This window comes from Leucopleurus acutus, assembly GCF_964270905.1.
Source record: "Leucopleurus acutus genome assembly, chromosome: 10".
In the NCBI taxonomy this organism is placed as follows: Eukaryota; Metazoa; Chordata; class Mammalia; order Artiodactyla; family Delphinidae; genus Leucopleurus; species Leucopleurus acutus.
Window position 1 is genome coordinate 84,740,261 of NC_139153.1, and position 22,075 is coordinate 84,762,335.

At 39.3% G+C, this 22,075-nt stretch overlaps 1 protein-coding gene across 13 annotated transcripts in view; it reads left to right on the forward strand.

Moving 5' to 3' along the window:
* Positions 1-22,075, forward strand: part of SLC17A1 (solute carrier family 17 member 1) — a 212,627-nt gene that overhangs the window by 19,745 nt on the left and 170,807 nt on the right. For 6 of the 13 annotated variants that reach the window (XR_014326509.1, XM_082848005.1, XM_082848000.1 and 3 more), the window contains 8 exons: positions 2,956-3,128; positions 13,111-13,344; positions 13,431-13,518; positions 13,851-13,937; positions 20,068-20,186; positions 20,290-20,451; positions 21,463-21,595; positions 21,682-21,829. Coding sequence is in view for 12 of the 13 variants with exons in the window: in XM_082848005.1 (XP_082704131.1) it covers positions 2,956-3,128; positions 13,111-13,344; positions 13,431-13,518; positions 13,851-13,937; positions 20,068-20,186; positions 20,290-20,451; positions 21,463-21,595; positions 21,682-21,829 (1,144 nt within the window). In the remaining variant the exon portion in view is untranslated. The remainder of the gene's footprint in view (positions 1-2,955; positions 3,129-13,110; positions 13,345-13,430; positions 13,519-13,850; positions 13,938-20,067; positions 20,187-20,289; positions 20,452-21,462; positions 21,596-21,681; positions 21,830-22,075) is intronic. The other 7 variants (XM_082848002.1, XM_082848003.1, XM_082848004.1 and 4 more) reach the window with 4 other exon arrangements.

Here is a 22,075-nt window from a genome sequence, read left to right on the forward strand (position 1 = left end):
ATTTTCTTAATTGTTTTGGGTTTGTTTTTGTAGGTCCTTTTCTTCTCTTGTGTTTCCCACTTAAGTTCCTTTAGCATTTGTTGTAGAGCTGGTTTGGTGGTGCTGAATTCTCTTAGCTTTTGCTTGTCTGTAAAGCTTTTGATTTCTCCATTGAATCTCAATGAGATCCTTGCCAGAGTAGAGTAATCTTGCTTGTAGCTTCTTCTTTTCATTACTTTAAGTATACCATGCCACTCCCTTCTGGCTTGTAAATTTTCTGCTGAGTAATCAGCTGTTAATCTTGTGGGAGTTCCCTTGTATGTTATTTGTTGCTTTTCCCTTGCTGCTTTCAATGATTTTTCTTTGTCTTTAATTTTTGCCAATTTGATTACTGTGTGTCTTGGTGTGTTTCTCCTTGGCTTTATCTGATATGGGACTCGCTGTGCTTCCTGGACTTCAGTAGCTATTTCCTTTCCCATGTTAGGGAAGTTTTTGACTATAATCTCTTCAAATATTTTCTCTGGTCCTTTCTCTCTCTCTTCTCCTTCTGGTCCCCTATAATGCGAATGTTGTTGCGTTTATTGTTGTCCCAGTGGTCTCTTAGGCTGTCTTCATTTCTTTTTATTCTTTTTTCTTTATTCTCTTCCACAGCAGTGAATTCCACCATTCTGTCTTCCACGTCATTTATCCGTTCTTCTGCCTCAGTTATTCTGCTATTGATTTCTTCTAGTGTAGTTTTCTTTTCAGTTATTGTATTGTTCATCTCTGTTTGTTTCTTCTTTAATTCTTCCAGGTCTTTGTTAAACATTTCTTGAGTCTTCTCGATCTTTGCCTCCATTCTTTTTCTGAGGTTCTGGATCATCTTCACTGTCATTATTCTGAATTCTTTTTCTGGAAGGTTGCCTGTCTCCACTTCATTTAGTTGTGTTTCTGGGGTTTTATTTTGTTCCTTCGTCTGGTACATGGCCCTCTGCCTTTTCATCTTCTCTATCTTTCTGTGAATGAGGTTTTTGTTCCACAGGCTGCAGGATTGTTGTTCTTCTTGCTTCTGCTGTCTGCCTTCTGGTAGATGAGGCTGTCTAAGAGGCTTGTGTAAGTTTCCTGATGGGAGGGACTTGTGGTGGGTAGAGCTGGTTGTTGCTCTGGTGGGCAGAGCTCAGTAAAACTTTAATATGCTTGACTGTCGATGTGTGGGGCTGGGTTCTCTCCCTGTTGTTCTCTCCCTGTTGATTGTTTGGCCTGAGGCAACCCAACACTGGAGCCTACCTGGGCTCTTTGGTGGGGCTAATGGCAGACTCTGGCAGGGCTCGCGCCAAGGAGTACTTCCCAGAACTTCTGCTGCCAGTGTCCTTTTCCCATACGGTGAGCCACAGCCACCCCCTGCTTCTGCAGGAAGCCCTCCAAAACTAGCAGGTAGCTCTGGTTCATTCTTCCCTGGGGTCACTGGTACTTCCCCTGGGTCCTGAGGTGCACACTACTTTGTGTGTGCCCTCCAAGAGTGGAGTCTTTGTTTCCTCCAGTCCTGTCAAAGTCCTGCAGTCAAATCCCACTAGCCTTCAAAGTCTGATTCTCTAGGAATTCCTCCTCCCATTGCCGGACCCCCAGGTTGGGAAGCCTGACGTGGGGCTCAGAACCTTCACTCCAGTGGGTGGACTTCTGTGGTATAAGTGTTCTGCAGTGTGTGAGTCACCCACCCGGCAGTTATTGGATTTGATTTTACTGTGATTGCGCACCTCCTACCATCTCATTGTGGCTTCTCCTTTGTCTTTGGATGTGGAGTATTTTTTTTTTTGGTGAGTTCCAGTGTCTTCCTATCGATGACTGTTCAGCAACTAGTTGTGATTCTGGTGTTCTCACAAGAGGGAGTGAGAGCATGTCCTTCTACTCCGCCATTTTGTTTCCTCTCCCAATGCCAGTTGTGGTTGTTGTTGTTGTTGCTGTTGGATAATCTTAGATGTGTTTTGAAAAATGTATAAACTTACAAACAAGACTCACAGAACACTACATTAAAGTCCCTTCATGTCCTTTTGCCCTCCTCACCAAGAGGTAATTGTTATTGTAATATCTAGCCACATAAATTAATTTTGCCCACTTTTGAAATTCATAGAAATAGTATGCATAAAAATAGTATGCACTCTTTGGTGTCTAGCTTCTTCAGCTGACCATATTTTTGTTGAGATTCATCCAGATTGTTGAGTGTATCAGTGTTTCCTTACTTTGTATTTCTGAGTAATATCCATTGTATTAATTCACTATGGTATGTTCATCCATTCCAAATATCCAGCTATTTTGAATAAAGCTGCTATAAACATTTCAGTGCAAGCCTTTTGTAGACACATATTTTTATTTCTCTTGAGAAAGTGCCATTTGTTGAAAAGACTGTACTTGCCTCCATTGATTTGCATTAGTATATTTATTCAAAAGCATATGATTATTTATACTCCTCTCCTTCTGGACTGCCTACTTTCTCCTATTGATGAATTTGTTTGGCCTTACACCAACACTACACTGATTACTCTAGCTTGAAACTATTTCAAATACATTACATTTTTTTAAGTGCTGTTTTTCCCTGCAATGTGCACATATGATTTTCTCAACCAAACTAATCATACAAGTTTTGAGAATAAAGCAGTTTACTTGAGGGAAGGTCTTTTTTGTTGTTCAGGGGACTTACTTCCAAGAGTAACTCAGGGTATTTGTAAATGGTCCCTTTAAAATAGACATGAGCCAAAGTCCTTCAAGGACTGGCTCAATTTTCTGGGATGTTCTATTAGGGATTATATTTTAGGGGGTATGAAATTATAAGGTCAGTCCCACATCTTCTTATTGTGTCATGAATTCTCAAAAGCCAGTTAGTACAATAAAATTTTTAATTAATATATAGGGGTCCAAATTTCTAAGTGGCACTTCCTAAAGTTAAATTATGTTTTTACCTCAGATGTGTTAATGATGGATACTTTCTGTTCTACATTCCAGTTCCAAATTTTTGTTCCATTCGTTATGGAATTGCTCTCTTACTGCTCCTCTGTAATGTTATAGTAATGTCACAGCGCGTGTGTATGAGCCTCACAATGATAGCCATGGTGAACAGCACAGAGCCACATGGTTTGTCCAACACCTCCACAAAGGAGCCACAGGATAACATAAAGGTATATCAAAAATATTATAGACAATCATAAGTTTAAAATCCTATCTTGCTAACTGATTTGTGGAGAGGTTGAATGTTATCATAATTGATATGACAGTAATTATTAAAGAAAGAAGCTCATGTCTTGATCTGTCTTGCCAGTAGTAACCTAAATAAACATGTCCCACAACTAAAATATGTCTCAGTATTTGTAAAGGGCAAGAGAAGTTTGGACAAGAGAGAAAAGGAAAGCATCTTAAATGAGAAGTAGAAGTCAAGACACTTTTTGTTTCTTATTTACATTTTTAACATACAGTACATTTACATGTTTCATTAATTTCATCTATGTAAGGTAATGAGTTGATACCTTTCAGAAGATGTAGTACAGAAAAAAATGAAAATAGGTGGGAAAAATATTTTCCACTATACTCTTCCTATGTCCCTTTATGAATACACAGGCAAATAAGAAAATATTTTCTTATTATCACCTCTATTTACATTAAAAATAACACTATATGAAGTGTACTGCACCCTGATTTTTTTTAACATAAGCATCAGAACCAGGCTCAGATTTGACACATATGTAGGAATTCCTAGACAGGGAATTTAAAATAACTATAATTAATATGTCAAGGGCGCTAATGGGAAAAAAATGACAACATACAATACCACATAGGTAATGTTAGCAGAGAGATGGATATTATTAGAAAGCATAAAAAAGAAATAGTAGAAATCATGGCAACTGTAACAGGTACAAAGAATGCCTTGATGGGCTTATAAGTAATCTCAACACAGCTGAGGAAAGGATCAATGAACTTGAATATAGGTCAATAGGAACTTCCCAATCTGAAATGAAAGAGAATTTAATAAATAAATAAATAAACAAACAAACAGAACATCTCAGAACTGTGGACAATACCAAAAGTTGTAACATATGCATGACTAGAACACCAGGAAGAGTAGGAAAAAATGGGAAGAAGAAATATTTGAAAAATTAATGGCTGAGAACTTTTTGAAATTAATGGCAGACACCAAGCCACAAATCCAAGAAGCTCAGAGAACACCAAACAGGATAAATATTAAAAAGAAAAATAATCATCAACAACAAGAACAACCACCCAGACATAATATTTAAATTGCAGAAAACTAAGACAAAGAGAACTTCTTGAATGAAACTAGAGGCAAAAATCACCTACAGAGGAACAGGATAAGAATTATGGAAGACTTCTTATCAGACACCACTCAAACATGAAGAGAGAAATGAACTCTTTATAGTATTGAAAGAAGAAAAAAAGACACCTGCCAAACTAGAATTCTATATCCAATGAAATTACCTCAAAAGTCAAAGAGAATACAGACATTTTCAAGCAAAGAAAAACTGAGGGAGCTATATTAATTTCAGACAGAGCAGAATTTATATCAAGGAAGATTATCAGAGACAAAGAGGGCACTGTCTGATGATAAAGCTGTCAATTCTCCAAGGAGACATAATAATCCTAACCATGTATGTCTCTAACAGCAATCCTAAACATGTATATCTCTAACAAAGCAGCAAAACACAGAAGGCTAAAACTGCTAGAACTAAAAGGAGAAAAGACAAATATAAAATTGGTAACTGTTTTCTATTTGTTACATCTGTTCTTTGTTACGTTTCTTTTTTCCACTCCATTTTTGGCTTATCTTGGTATAATTGAGCATTTTATATGCTTCAATTTTTTTGTTGTTGTTGTTATACGCAGGCCTTTCACTGTTGTGGCCTCTCCCATTGTGGAGCACAGGCTCTGGTCATGCAGGCTCAGCAGCCATGGCTCACGGGCCCAGCCACTCTGCAGCATGTGGGATCTTCCCGGACCAGGGCACAAACCCATGTCCCCTGCATCGGTGGGCGGACTCTCAACCACTGTGCCACCAGGGAAGCCCTATATGATTCAATTTTATTTCTTCTCTTGATGTATCATTTATACTTAAAAAAAACTGTTTTAATAGTTTCCCTAGGGTTTACAATATACATTTTTAAATAATAGAAATCCACCATCAAATAACACTTTACTGCTTCATGTGTAGTGCAGGCACTTTGTAACAGAGTACTCTTAATTCTTGTCTCCCATCTTTTGTGACACTGCTGCTATTCATTTCCCTTATCCATATGCTATAAATACCCAATACAGAATTACATTATTGCTTTAAACAAGTAGGTATCTTTTGCATCAATTCAAAATAAAATAAATTACACCTTCATTTATTCTTTCTTCATGCTCTTCTTTTTCAAATGTAGATACAAGTTTCTGAACTATATAATTTTCCTTCTGCATAAAGAACTTCTGTTAGTTTTACCAAAACTTCTTCTGGCTTTATATCTAATAAATCTTTTCATAGCCCAAAGTAAAAATATCTGTTATGTTTTCTTCTAGAAGTTTTATAATTTCAGGTTTTACATTTAAATATTCATTTTTTCAAGTTTTGTATGTGTTGTGTTGAAGATCCTTTTTTACATATGTGTATACAACTGTTCTAGCATCATTTGTTGAAAAGACTTCTTTCTCCACTGAATTGTCTTTTAAGTTTGGCAAAAAATCAATAGTTACAGGAATAACGCTACCTACCTGATTTTAAGACTTTGTTATAATGCTACAGTAATCAAGACAGTGTGTTATTAGCATAAAGACAGAAAAGTAATCATTGAAATAGAACAGAGTGTCCAGAAATAGACTCACACACACATATGAACTACTGATTTTTTTCATGATTCACAAAAGAAGAAACAAAAAAATTGGACTTCACCAAAATTCAAAAAAACACTGTTAAAAGACTGAAAAGACAAACCAGAGACAGTGGTAAATTTTTGAAAATCATATCTAGTAGAGGAAGTTTATCAAAACTCAATAATAAATGAAACCAACAACGCAGCACAAAAATGGGGAAAAGATGTGAATAGACACTTCATCAAAGATGATACATGGGCCTTCCTTGGGGGCGCAGTGGTTGAGATTCCACCTGCCGATGCAGGGGACACGGGTTCGTGCCCTGGTCCGGGAAGATCCCACATGCCGTGGAGCAGCTAGGCCCGTGAGTCATGGCCGCTGAGCCTATGCATCCGGAGCCTGTGCTCCTCAACAGGAGAGGCCACAACAGTGAAAGGCCCGATATGACTACACACCAATTCAAATGGCCAAAATTATAAAGATTGGACATAAGTGTTGTAAGAATGTGGAGGAACTGGAAGTCTTCTACACTGCTGGTGATAATTCACAGTGGTACAACCAGTTTAGTTAAGCATATAGCTACTGTATGATCCAGCCATTCCACTGCTACTAAAGAGAAATGAAAGCATGTGTCCATATAGAGATGTATATGTAGATTCTCATTGTAGCTTTATTTGTAATAGCAAAAAATTGGAAACAACCAACATGTTCATCAGTAGGTGTATGAATGCACAAACTATGGCCCATCCATAAAATGGAGTACTGCTTAGTACTAAAAAGGGATGGGGGGCTTCCCTGGTGGCACAGTTGTTGAGAGTCCGCCTGCCGATGCAGGGGACGCGGGTTTGTGCCCTGGTCCGGGAGGATCCCACATGCCATGGAGTGGCTGGGCCCGTGAGCCATGGCCACTGAGCCTGCACGTCCGGAGCCTGTGCTCTGCAATGGGAGAGGCCACAACAGTGAGAGGTACGCGTACCACAAAAAAAAAAAAAAGGGGATGAACTATTGATACACAGGCCAACATGGATGCCACTCTTATTATGCTGAGTCAACTAAGCTAGATAAAAAGAAATAGTACATACTGTATGACTCCATTTATATATAAAACTTCTAGGAAATGATGACAAAGCAGATCATTGGCAGTGGAGGAGCAGAAGTGAGGAATTACAAGGAGTAAGAAAACTTTTGGAGGTGAATAATATGTTCATCATCTTGATTCTGATGATGGTTTCATGAATGTACACATTTAAAAATTTAGCAAGTTGTACACTTTATGACAAAGATTAAATATACAGTTTATTGTGTCAATTGTACGTCAAAAAATCTGTCAAAACCTATTCAAAATTTTTTTCTTTAATTCTTAAATATTTGTAGTATTCCATTGCCTTGGTTTAAATATCGAGAATCCCATTCTCTAGAGAGATGACTACTCACAAAGGCTGTACTTCATTTCCTTCACTGTAGCAAAAGAAGAGGCAAGAGAGATGGCTACTCACAAAGGCTGTATTTTATTTCCTTCGCTGTAGCAAAAGAAGAGGCAGCTCAAGCTGTGGAGCTTGGAACATTTCTTTGGCACATTCACCCCCACCCCCACCCACCGTGGAACCTGCTGCTATAATCCAGGACACTTGATCTTCAAATATGAGTCACAGGAAAGGATTTCAGTTTGCTGCTCTACAAAGGTACTAGATGAAGAAACAGAGCACGTAATTATTCTCAAGTATGAAAACTCACCAGGATATCATTTTCCCAAAGCAGATCTAAAATGTAACCTGAAATTACAAATGAACCTAAAAACTAGGAAAGCAACTCTAGCTATGGAAGGAACACTACAGTACAGCACATCCAGGAGCTCAAAGCAGAGATAGCCAGGTGGTAGCAGTCTATGCTCAGACAGAAGATGAATGGGGAAGAAAAAAGGAAATTAACAGAACTCAGAAAAGGATTATGATAAAATGAGACAGAACATTTTAGGAAAGAAGACAAAATAACAAGGAAAACAGTGAATAGGAACCACAGAGACCACAGTAAGGGACACTGAGTATAGAAAGGAAAAGGAAGGAAGATGAGAAAAAGTGTGACACATAAATGAGGAGTATTCTCTATCAGTCTTCCCTCTGCCACAACAGCCAAGGAATATGTATAATTATTCTATTTAAAATTTACTAATCCAATAGAAATTCTGCCATAACTTTAAGTTTTTTATTATTAATGAATGTGCACATTTTTATATTTCTGTGACCTATACTTACTGATCATTTCCATTTTTCTCTCATAAATTATCTATTGATACCCTTAGTCCATTTTACAAGTAGATATTATCTACTTGCTCATTTATATGACTCATACAGATGTATATATATTTATTCCTAAGATTTATATAGGATAATTTAAACATTTATATATGTAGCACTTTGTTTAATGACAACTAGTTAATGCAACTTAGGTTTTATCCTTCTGGTGTGGGGAGTTTATGAGTTCAGCAGTTTTAATTCAACTATGGTGGGATTTTTTTCTTTTTTTTTTTTTACATCCTGCTGTGAAGAGTGATGGCTTTATGCCATTAGAAAAACAACCCAATATTCTGAATAATCTGCACAGGGAGAGTTGAACAAATGTGTGCTGGACCACCTGATATGGGTAGGGGTGAATATTGATTTCCTTGGCGAAATTCCTGTGATTTAGAAAAAAATGGCAGAGCATCTTGTTCCATCCTCTGAGTAGCTTCCAACCAATGGAAGAGATCTGGAGCTTCCATGCTCCCTTGGCTATTCTACGGATGCCTCTCACTATTCAGTATTCTCAGAGTTGTACTCCTACCAGATCTCTCATGAAAGTCCTTTCTACCAGGAAGAGACATCACTATACAGAGGCCACAGCTACAGGATGACAGAGATTTGAGAAAGGGAGGGGAAAAAAAAGGGATGAAGGGTGAAAATAACAGTGATGAGAGAACAAACACATGGACTCCTACCTATTTCATTATTTCATAGTCAGCCAAAAATTTCATTAAGAATATTCATTATTTAACAAAACTCTTCATTTCTTAATATAAAAACTAATTATGCAAGTGCAGAGAAAGTTCAGAGAAGCAGACTATCATACACATAACCAAAGAGGCTTTATCTTGTCGTCACCTACTAAAATTAAGGCTTCTCCCTGTTCAGTGGGTCCAAAAATAGCACAGCCTCCTCATAGCCCCAGGTATAAGTTCAATGTTCAGAATTTCTTATATCAACTTTAATAATACAACAAATTTATGCAAGACCACCTAGCCTAAGAATTGACAGGAAACCACTCCCAAGACAGACAACAAAACATGCCACATCAGAGCCAAGCAAAAGAAGAGAAATGGTCTTTTTCCTTCATTATCCCATTCAATTATTTCCACAGTTCAGCCTGAGAACTCCTCTTCATGATTTGATATTCTCTCAATTGCTGCTTTTCTCTCTGGGATCATGTGTGTGGAGGGAAAATGTTGTTTTGTGAATGAGGTTAACTGAATAGAGAAATCAGAGGGTGAGAAGGGGCAGGAGGAAATTAATGATTGCAGTAAATGTAGTATTACATGGCACTCGACAGAAGAGTTTACATGTTTTTTACAAACATTCAAGAAACAAGTGTTAGAGATGTTGAAGATGGAGAGGTAGAAAAGTCTGGACTCACCTCTTCATACAGACACACCAAATATACAGCTACATATGGAACAACTTCCTCTGGAAAAAAAATTGAAAGCTGGGTAACTCCTACACATCAGGCGAACAAGAAAAAGCCCACAACCAAGAGGAAATGCTGAGACACAATCTCACTGTAAACCCCACCCCTGGCAAGGCGACCCAGCAAGGCAACCCTGAGGAGTGAAGAGTTTGAACCCCACAATGGGCATGCCAACTTTTAAGACCTGTGCCTGAGAGATACGCCACCCACATATCTAGCTCTGAAAGCCAACAGGGTTCATATACACAAGTCCCACAGGGTATAGTGAACTGAGAAATGGTTCTTAAAGGGCTTGCACATGAACTCACCTACCCCAGAGCACAGAACAGAGGCAACCATTTGAAAAGCACCAAGATGTTCTATGAAAGAGGCTTATTTGCTTACCATAAACTGTTGGCCTGAGGGGCGGACATCTAATTTAACACACATCTAGGGCCTGCTGGAGTTCTCTTTGGGGATGGAGACCAGCAGATGCCATCCTTGTGTTCTCTCTTTGCTGTGCTCTGGAGAGCCAGTATCTCCCAAAAGGGAGCATTTACATTCATCTGGCCTCTTGTTCTGGCACCCGATTTTTTTTTTTTTTTCTTTTTAACAGCTGATGCCTTGATCATCTGGCTCTGGTGGCCATCAGGGTTTGACAAAATTAATATCCAAAATTCTAAACAAGTGAGTATAGAGGGAATGTACCTCAACATAATAAAGGCCATGTATAACAAGACCACAGATAACATCATATTCAATGGTGAAAATCTGAAAGCTTTTCCTCTAATATCAGGAATAAAACAGTGATTCCCACTCCCACCACTTTTATTCAACATAGTATTGGAAGTCCTCACCAGAGCAATTAGGCAAGGAAAAAAAAAAGGCAACCAAATTGAAAAGGAAGAAGTAAAATTGTCACTATTTGCAGATGACATGATATTATATATAGAAAATCCTGAAGACTCCACTAAGGAAACTGTCAGAATAAAAATGAATTCAGTAAAGTTGTAAGATACGAAATCAATATACAAAAATCTGTTGCATTTCTATACACTATTAACAAACTAGCAGAAACAAAATTAAGAAAACAATTCTAATTGCATCAAAAAGACTAAAATGTACAGGAATAAATTTAACCAAGAAGGTTAAACACCTATGCACTGAAAACTGTATGATGCTGATGAAAGAAACTGAAGAAGACACAAGTAAATGGAAAGATATTTTGTGCTCATGGATTGAAAGAATTCATATTGTTAAAATGTCTACAGATTAGATGTAATCATCAAAATTCCGATTGCCTTTTTCACAGAAATAGAATAAACAGTACTACAATTTGTATGCAACTACAAAAGGCCCAGAATAGCCAAAGCAATAATGAGAAAGAAAAACAAAGCTAGAGGCATCAAGCTTCCTGATTTCAAACTACATCCCAAAGCTATAGTAATCAAAAAAGTATGGTATTTGCATAAACTCAGACACGTCAATCAGCGAAGCAGTGTAGGTAGCCCAGAAATAAACCCATACGTATTTGGGCAATTAATCTATGACAAAGGAGGCAAGAATATAAAATGATGAAAAGACAATCTCTTCAATATATAGTGTTGGGAAAACTGAGCCACTATCTTATAATGCACACAAAAATTAACTCAAAATGAATGCAACATTGGAACATTAAGACCTAAAAACATAAAACTAGAAGAAAACATAGGTGAAAAGCTCACTGACATTAGTCTTGGCTATGATTTTTTGGATTTTACATCAAAATCAATGGCAACAAAAGCAAAAATACACAAGTGAGACTACATCAAACTAAAAAGCTTCTGCACGGCAAAGGAAACCATCAACAAAATGAAAAGGCAACCTACTGAATAAGAAAATATTTGCAAATCATATCTGATAAGAGATTGGTATCCAAAATATATGAAGAACTCATACAACTCTATTGCAAAAAAAAAAAAAATCAAAAAATGGGCAGAGGGGTTTCCCTGGTGGCGCAGTGGTTGAGAGTCCACCTGCCGATGCAGGGGACATGGGTTTGTGCCCTGCCGGGAAGATCCCACACGCCGCGGAGCAGCTAGGCCCGTGAGCCATGGCCACTGAGCCTGTGCGTCTGGAGCCTGTGCTCTGCAATGGGAGAGGCCACAACAGTGAGAGGCCCGCGTACCAAAAAAAAAAAAAAATGGGCAGAGGATCTGAATAGACATTTTTCCAGAAAAGACAGACAAATTGTCAACAGGTACGTGAGAGGGTGCCCAACATCATCAGGGAAATGCAAATCAAACCCACAAGGTATCACCTCATACCTGTCAACATGGCTATTATCAAAAAGACAAGAAATATCAAGTGTTGACTAAGATGTGGAGAGAAGGGAACCCTAGTGCACTGATGGTATAATGTAAATTAGTGCAGTCACTATGGAAAACAGTATGAAGGTTCTTCAAAAACTTAAAAATTAAATTACCATATCCAGCAATTCTAGTTCTGGGTATTTATCCTAAGAAAATAAAAACACTAACTTGAAAAAATATCTACACCCCCATGTTCATTGCAGCATTATTTACAACAGCCTAAGGATCCATCCAAGGATGAATGGATAATGCAAATGCACTGTATATTTACAATGGAATATTATTCAGTCATAAAAAGTAAGAAATCTTGCCATTTGCGACAACATGAATGGACCTTGAGTGTATTATGCTAAGTGAAATAAATCAGACAAAGAAAGACAAATACTATACGATCTTGTTTATATGTGGAATCTAAACAAACAAATGAATCTGAGCTCCTGGTTACAGAGAACAGGCTGGTGGTTGCCAGTAGCAGGGGGTCGGGGGTGGGTGGTGTTGGGCAAAATGGGTAAAGAGAGTTAAAAAGTGCAAACTTCCAGCTATAAAATAAGTTATGGGGGGACCTCCCTGGTGGTCCAGTGGTTAAGACTTTGCCTTCCAGTGAGAGGGTGTGGTTTCAATCCCTGGTTGGGGAGCTAAGATCCCATGTGGCTAGCGGCCAAAAACCCAAAACAGAAGCAGTGTTGTAACAAATTCAATAAAATATTTTTAAAAATGGTCCACATCAAAATAAATCTTTAAAAAAATTGTTATGGGGGTGTAGCATATAGCATGGTGACTATAGTTAATGATACTGTATTGTATAGTTGAAAGTTGCTAAGAGAGTAGATCTTAAAAGTTTTCATCACAACTATATATATGGTGATGGATGTTAACTAGACTTATGATCATTTCTCAGTATATACAAATATCGAATCATTATGTTGTACACCTGAAACTAATATAATCTGCCAATTATATCTAAAATTTTTTTAAAAAGCAAGTATTAAACGTCTATGCTGTGACAGGTATGGGTGGTACAAATGATGCCCTTGACTGCAAAGACTTTTCGTTATAGTTGAGGGTACCAATGATAAAATGTAATTACACACAGATAATGATGTTATTAGGAATAAAGAAGTCCCATAATAGAGGATGTTAGGCAGAGGACAGCTATTTTACGTGGGGTACGCTGGAAGACCAGTTTTCCCATATTCCTGAACATCATAGAAAATCATCTGCAGAGTGGCTAGATGTGTCTCCTTTTTCCTTTCAGAACCCTGTGTATAACTGGAGCACTGAAATCCAGGGGATCATGTTAAGTTCCATCTTCTACGGTATTCTCATCAGCCAAATTCCTGCTGGATATTTCTCTGGAATATACTCCTTAAAGAAAATGGTTGGTTCTGCATTGTTCCTCAGCTCTCTGTTTACTCTGCTCATCCCACTGGCAGCTGAATTCGGAGAAGCTTTGGTCATCATATGCCGAGTAATCCAGGGACTATTCCAGGTATTAAGATAATACAAAAACTGAACCAAGAGCTTAAATTCACAGAAAGTGTCAGAGATCAAATGTTCTAATCGTTCTTCTTTCAGGGGATAGCATTAACAACTCAGCAAGTAGTATGGATCAAGTGGGCTCCTCCCTTGGAACAAGTCCGACTTACCTCTCTGAGTTTATCAGGTAATGACTAGGGGCCTAGAATGTTTAATCTCATTGTCATCTCATTGTAGCATGTGCTGCCCTAGAGCCATAAGAAACATGTATGTTTTGAACTGTCAAGGGCTTTGGAAACCATCCTCACTTTAAAGATATGGAAATTGTCTGGGATGGAGAAGAGGCTTCCTTATCTCAAACAACAGAGAAAAGTAAATATTTTATTATTTTCTTCTGTTCGGTGTTATACGTTATACAAATATTTCACTATAAATTGTTCACTGCTACCGCGAGACTACATTATTTCTACTTCCAGATGCCTGCATTCATTGGGGGTGTTCTTTGTGCCTTCTGATTAGGACTTCTGCTAGGACCCTGTGTTGTCCTACTTATAACAGGATTCATCTGTGACTCCCTGGGATGGCCTATGGTCTTTTATATTTTTGGTGAGTCTCTTTCTATAAAAATCCCAGCCATTATTCAGAATTTTTAAAACTTAAAACTAAAAATGGAATACAGTAGTTTATATGAAGTTAGCAATATTAAAACTCATAAATCCCATTGAAGGAAAAAGAGCAGTCAACATTCATGAATTTCTTATTATAAGCAAGACATCATGCTCAGAACTATACGTGCATTACTGTATATAATTTCACAATTCTACAACATCGATGCTACAGATATATATCCCTTACATGAAACTCTTGGGGAAAGGGATGATCAGAACAGATCAAAGATAATAGGAGTATACTATTTATACTTAACATCCCAAGCAAAATTTAGAGCAACATCTCATAATCAAACACATTAATTTCTGAAGTGAAACATGAAATTCTCATAAATTGGAATAAATGAAAAACTATAAAGGATTGAGGTTTCTAAATAAGTTAGAAAGTCACTTTTGGCTTTCAAATCTTGGTTTCAGATTTGTGGATAAGGGACTGTGGATGGGTGCTATTGTGCTCGTTTGATACGTAAGGAAAATTACAGAGACTTAATTCAAAAGGATCTATTACAAAGTGATTCTTTAAAATGGTAAATAAAGATGTGGCAGAATCAAATGGATAGAGCAGTAATCAGGTGCTAGCAAAATGGAAGCTAATACCATCCCCAGGTCCAAAAGGGCAAGCAAGGGTGTAGTCGATAGGAATCTACTAGGAGAGAGTCCTGTAGAGATGGCTGCCTTGAGAGGACTCATGACTTTTCATAAAAGAGCATATAGACTGAGGCAATGCTAGGGAAGGTGATAACTAGAAAAAGAGACACCCTAATCTCATTCAACTCTCTCCCTCTCATCTTCTGCTCAAGCTTTCTGCTGCCTAAATCTATCTGGAAAGCAGAGAACATAGGGGCCGGTTGATATTCATTCAAGTCAGCCATCTGTGGCCAAAGCAGGGTAAAGAAGGGTGGAGAGTGAATCTAGAGGGACAAACAGGGAGCCCCCGATACCCACAGTGAGCAAATGACAGAGGCATGTCTTCCATCCTCACAATTTCATTGTTCTTCATCACTGCATTAGTCATCAGTAGTAAGTAATGGTCAGTATAGTGATATTACACAAACCCTATGTCAGTAAAGGGCTGGAAGACTTGGAACTGTCTAACCTGGTGAAATGAAAACTTGAGCAGGCATGCTTTGCAGGACTCTCCTGTAAGAGAAATGCATACCTGCTCTGCATTACAAAACTAAAATTAATACGCAGGTAATTATAGGGAGGTGAAGTTTCGGCTCCATGTAAGAAAAACTTTTCAGTAATTAACGCTGCCCAACATTGCTGATCAAAAGTTGGGTGAGCTCCAATATTCATGGTGTATTCATATTTCAACATCATACACATGTATATAGCAACATTTGTCATTTGCAATTCTCATGGGTGGCTCTATGAAGCGCAAAGAAAGGGACTATGCATTATACTATGATAACAGCTTTACCATGAATTGCCCCATCTGCTTTTTCTTATCACTTAGAGTAGGGGAAGAGTGCCATCACTTAGATGGCAGCAGTATAGGGATTTAGGTGTTACCGCCACAAGTCTTACAATGAGTCATACGGTGCCCATAGATATGAAATAACCTGCCCAAGTTAGTGGCAGAGGCAAACTAAAACCAGGATGTTTTGTGGTTCCATTTGAATGCTCCTCTCAATAAAGTTAAATAAATCTAATCAATACTATTTTAAAGAACAAAATAATACCTGCTTTTAAGCAGCTGATAATTGCTGGGGAAAATTACCATACAGAACAAATTGAACCATACACTCACATTTGCACTTAAAAGGGCCTGACTGTCCTGCCATGTTTCTCTCCATAAATACTATTTCAAACTTCTCAAAACTACTCTCCTCAAATCTCTAAAATGGCTCCCTTTCCCTGCTGTCTCTTTCAAGTTACCTCCCTTTTAAGAGTCAAAATTATTGAACAACCTGTCTACACCCACTGCCCCCATTTCCTAGCCACCCACTGTCTCCTCAACTTATATCTGACTATAAGTGTCTGACCCATTCTACTATCAAGAGAGCCCTTGCCAAGGTCACTTATGGCTTCCATAAGAGTTAGAGCTGCTCTGAAGCCCAGACAGGAGGGGCCTTGCCTTGGATTCTACATTGGAGTGAGCCCATTCTGGCCCACCTCCAGCCAAGCCTTCTTCATAGGGTAGAAGTCTATGGCATCAAAATTATAGGCTCATCAGAGCCCATGACTTTCCTTCTAATGACCACTCCCAGAATTTTTTTCTCATATACGACCAAGGCTTTTTCAGAACTGGCAGGACTCTTCCCCACATTCACTGAATTGAGGCTGGGCCGGGAGGTGACAGGTAAAACTATTTGCAGAGAATATAGATGGAGCATGATGGGGAAGCCAAGAATTTCTATACAGAGCCATTCAAAACCCCTAGTGGTGTGGGACTGGATCTGGGTTGGAACAGAAGAGGTCAAGTCCCAGATCAGTGACCAGGGATTTGTGACCAGTGGAATCTAAGAATTCTAAATTTAAACCCGACTACCCGGGTCATTTTCTTTCCTCTGGCTTCTTTCAAAATTTTCTCTTTTATTTTCTGCAGTTTGAATATGATATGCCTGCGTGTAAACTGATTGATTGATTGATTGATATTCATCCTTTTTGTGTTCTCTGAGCTTCCTCTATCTGTGGTTTTGTGTCTATCATTACTTTTGGGAAATTCTCAGTAATTATTGCTTCAAATATTTCTTCTGTTCCTTTCTCTTCTCTTTCCGATATTCCCGTTACACGTATACTACACTATTGTAATTGTCCCACAATTCTTGGATATTCTGTTCTTTTTTATTCTTTTACTCTATTTGCAATTCAGGTTTGGAAGTTTCTATGGACATTTCTTGAAGCTCAGTGATTTTTCCTCGACCGTGTCTAGTCTCTTAATGAGCTCGTTAAAGGCATTCTTCATTTCTGTTACAGTGTTTTCGATTTCTAGCATTTTCTTTGGATTCCTTATTAGCGTTTCCATCTCTCTACTTACATTACTCATGTTTTTGTATGTTGTCTGCTTTTTCCGTAAGCATTTTAATCAAAGTTGTTTTAAATTCTTGATCTGATCATTCCAGCATCTCTGCTATGTCTCAGTCTGGATCTGATGCTTGCTCTGTCTCTTCAAACTACATTTTTTGTCTGTTAGTGTGCCTCATGTTTTTCTTGTTGAAAGCTAACAAGATATACTAGGTAAAAGGAACTGAGAAAAATAGCCCTTTAGTGTGAGGTTTTATGTTTTTCTGGCTAGGGGTTAGGCTGTGCTTACTGTGTGCTATAGTTATAAGTTTCAGAGGCTACAACTTCCTCTGGTGTCTTTGTCTTTCCTTGTCTTTGAGTTTCTCTAGAGACTTCTTAAATAAGGTTTGTGATGTGCAGTTCTTCCAGGTGGATTCCCAATAACGTGCAGGACACTTTTGACGTGGTGGTAAGGTGTGTACATGAGGAGACAATGTTCTATAGTGCTGTGATTAGGTATCAGTATTTTAGTGAGCCTCTGCCCCGAACTTGACCTTCACAAGTCCTTCTCAGTTGTTTTTTTCCCCTCCTTAAGTGAGACAGGAGGAAGGGGCTGGAATTGGATATTTCCCTTCCCTTAAGTTGGTTAGGCTCTGGCAAAACAGTTTCCCTTTGAGCAGTTTTTGTTAAGAACAGAATGCTCTAGACATAATTCAAAATAGCTACTTTTCCCTTCCTCTCCTGTAAGGATGGAGGGATTTTTCTCTTCTATTCACTGTGAGAACCCGGTAGGTGTTCTGGAGATAAAACTCACAAAAGTGTGAGGGGTCTTCTTAAGACTGGGCCCCCTATCCCCAGACTTTTCATCTCTCAAACTTGTCTACACTCAACCTAAAGCAAGCCATCAATTGCTAGGTTTTCCTACCCTAGAACTGACTGGTTCCAATGGAGTTTTCTGATTCTGGGCTTCTGTTCTGGGAAGTTGTCATTCTCTGTATCTGCCTGTCTGTCTCTCTAGAGACAGGAGGGCAGTGGTTTGCCCTGTGACCTCAATTCTCTGATGGATCAAAGAAGAGTTACTGATTTCTAGTTTGTTCAACATTTTCCTTGTTGTAAGGATGGGAGTGATAACTTCTAAACTCCTTATATGCCTCCCAAATGCTGGCCAAGCTCCAGGCCCATAAATCAAGTGGAAGTTTTTCAGTCCACATTTGACCTGAACTCGCAATCATATTCAACAATACCATTCTTTCCCTTGTGTCTTTGCCTCTGACTCCATGCACTGAACCTCAGTGACTGGACATTTCCTTCTCATCTCAGTCTCTCTGACCCTGTTCTTCCTACAGCGGACTTTATCCTTCCGGCCGTTCCCGCTCAGTCTCCTTTGCAGACTTCTCCTCTTCTACTTGCCATTAACTGTCGTCTTTCTTCCAGGCTTTTCTCCAGCCTCCTCCTCTAGGGCTATTTTCCCTCCCTAGACAATGTAATCCGTGCTTAAGTGTCAGTTACCACTGACTAATCATGTGTCCCTGGGTAAGCAAGCAGATCGTTCTGAGCATCAGTCTTCTTATTTTGAAACAGAGCTAACAGTATCAAATGTATTTTCTGAGGGCTGAGTGCAATAATATAGAGAAATATATGTATTGCGTGTGTATTTATTAGGTGCTCGCTTTTCTTCATTTACATTTTGCCTTGGGTTTGGGCTCTCAGGTCACAGAATGAGGTGGAAATGGTATGTTGTCAGAGTATTCTTTTAATGTTGTCTTAAAGTGTGTTGTAAACATCTGAGATCTCACAGTGGCTCCAGGTTTCCACATGGTCTGGTCTCATTACCTCTCATCCTCATCCATTTCCACCCTCACCTTGCTCCCTGCCCAGTGACACTGGCCTCATAACTCTGGGCTTTGGTACTTATTTCTCCCTCTGCCTGGAGTGTCTGTGCCCCATCCACGTCCTAGCCTTCCCTGAACATGGTACTCCTTCCTTCCTCCCCCCATAACTCTCCTCCATAGCTCTTTTCACTGACATTTACTACCTTTTATTTAATTACTTTTCATTATCTTTGTCTCATCCATTAGAAACTAAAGTCTGTGAAGGCAGGGCTTTGTCTGTTTTATTCACTGTTGTATTCCCAGGACCTAGAATGGTTCATGGTACATAATGGACATTTAACCAATGTTTTTCAGACGAATGAATGCAATTCTGGAAGGCTGACTACTGGGTACTACATACTCCCTGTCCTAACAGAGGATTCCTTATGATCAGATCATTAGTATAAAAAACTGAAAAACAACAAATAATTTGGCAAACTCTTATGGGACTTGGACAATCCCTAAGGCCTGGTCTGCATCTTAGGAGCATAGCTAAGGCCTAACTCTCAAAACTGGGTGATTGGGGCTTCCCTGGTGGCACAGCGGTTGAGAATCTGCCTGCCAACGCAGGGGACATGGGTTCGAGCCCTGGTCTGGGAAGATCCCGCATGCCGCAGAGCAACTAGGCCCGTGAGCCACAACTACTGAGCCTGCACGTCTGGAGACTGTGCTCCGCAACAAGAGAGTCCACAATAGTGAGAGGCCCACACACCGCCATGAAGAGTGGCCCCCGCTTGCCACAGCTAGAGAAAGTCCTCACACAGAAACGAAGATCCAACACAACAAAAATAAATAAATTAATTAATAAACTCCTACCCCCAACATCTTTAAAATAAGATTGATTTAAAAGTAAGATTTAACTTTAAAAAAAAAAACAACAACAACTGGGTGATTGTCAAGCCCTGTGTGGGCTCAGCTATGCCGTACTCTCACAGTAGAATACATTAGGAATCTGTAGAGATGATGGCCTAAGAGCTGGGAGGCCCAGCTGTCCTGCATGGAGAAAAATAGAGGCTAGGAGATCAGGAGAGGCCAGAGGGTTTACCACCATTTCTGTAAAATTCATTCTGTTGAGAGAGGCAGCTATGGATACAGAGAAAACTATCAAAATGTGAGCATTGTTGCAAAGTTCCAAAAAAGAAAAGAGGAGGTCTAGGTTCTCAGACCAATAATGAAAAATGCCAGTTTGGAAAAGAAACTCACTATAGACAGAAGCAATTCCAATTCTAACTTGTCCTGTTCCAATAGGTGCTTGTGGTTGTGCCTTAAGTCTTCTCTGGTTCGTTCTGTTTTATGAGGACCCAAAGGACCACCCGTGTATAAGCAAAAGTGAGAAGGAATACATCACGTCCGCCCTCACCCAGCAGGTAGAACACGCATGCTCCACTTTGGTATCTCCCAGATTCTGTGCTAAATAAAATGTGCTCCATCTTGTCCTAATGTGCTATTGATTAATGGGTTCCTTTCCAGGTCAGTTCAAGTGCACCATCTCTGCCCATCAAGGCTGTGCTTAAGTCTCCTCCACTCTGGGTCATTTCCCTCTGTAATTTTGCTTTTTTCTGGGCAAATAGCTTCCTGAGTCTGTATACACCAATGTTTATCAACTCCAAGTTTCATATTAATGTAAAAGAGGTAAGTACACCTTCTGTTCTTCACTTTATGAAGGACTTTGCACCCATTTCCTTTTCTCCCATGACTCTAGTCCTAGCTCTTGCCCACCCCTATACTACTTACTGATGTTCTTTACCTGGAGACGTCACTGTTTCCAATTATTAGGTCAACATCGCCCAGAATAAAAGGTGTAGACATGATGTCTAGCACTCCCACAACAATACACACTCACCCACATTCTCACAGATTCCCTATCTCCCATTCCCTGTATAATCACCCTTATGTATTCCTTAAGGCTCAACACCATTGTTCCCTGCAGGATCAGATCCTTTCCTGAAAGTCAGTTGGCCAGGCTCTACCACCCTTTCCAGCTCATACCAATCCTCTCCCCTGGGGAAAGGCAAAGAGTCCTGGGTTGTGAACCCATGACTCACAGCTTGCTCTGAAAGGACTGACACTTTCATTGGTTGTCTGACTTGGAGAATTACTGATGCCTGGAACCTTCTGTTGTTTGATGCCATAATAACCAGAAAAGACTCCTTTAGAAATGGAGTCTGGGCTTGCCATTTTGAGACATTCTATAATGAACTTCCAGTAACCCAGCTTAGTGACCAATGTAACAGTGAGGTCACCTAAGCTCTCTAAGATTCAATTTTATCTTCCATGAGATCATGGATTTGCTGCAAGGATTAACAGCAGCTGGTCCACAATAAGCATCATATACATGTTTTCAATTGTTATCATTATCATCTCTATCACTTTCCCCACAGACAGCATTTCCCATTCCCAACATAGTTTTCCTCTCTACCATCTAGGGCTTTCAGGTCCCAACAGAAAACTAGGCAGATTGTGATGACTGTTTCTGACGTCCAAACGATTTTTCTCTTTCTCTTGGGTAGTGTGTCCCCAGAAGTAACTCTGGGATTGTACGTTGATGCTTTCCTATATGACAATACAAATTTTAGATACTGAATTTCAGTGTAGGGCTTATCCTGTTTCTCATACTCACTCACAATAACATTCCTTCCTCAGAATGGGCTGCTGTCTTCCCTCCCCCATTTGTTTGCCTGGATTTTTGCTATCCTAGCAGGTCATGTGGCAGACGTCTTCCTGTCCAGGAATATTCTCAGCCTACTCACCATCCGGAAACTCTTCACCTTGCTAGGTAAGAAGCCAGGACATTCAAGCACTTTGGGGCATTTCACCCCCATCTTTGGGATACACCTGACTGTTGTCTGAATCACTCCCCAGGACTTCTCCTGCCCGCCCTCTTCAGCCTGTGCCTGCTTTACCTGAGTTCCAGCTTCCATGGCACTATGATTTTCCTGATACTTGCTAATGCAACAGGAAGCTTTTGTATGGGTGGAATATTAATAAATGTCTTGGATATTGCTCCCAGGTAGGGTTTTAAAAATCTCTTTCTTTCTTGTATCCAAGTTCTCAAAGTTTTAAGATTTCAAGTATTTTGGAACTGGTGGTCAGCAGGCCAAAAGTTCCGAAGAAGCATCTATGTAGGTCAGACATATAACTTAAATAATATTTATATACCAAATGATATATGCAAATGTATGCAACTCTCACATGTGTATGAAGAAGTATAGTCCAGTGATCAGGAGAACAGATTCTAGAGTCAGACTATTGGGTT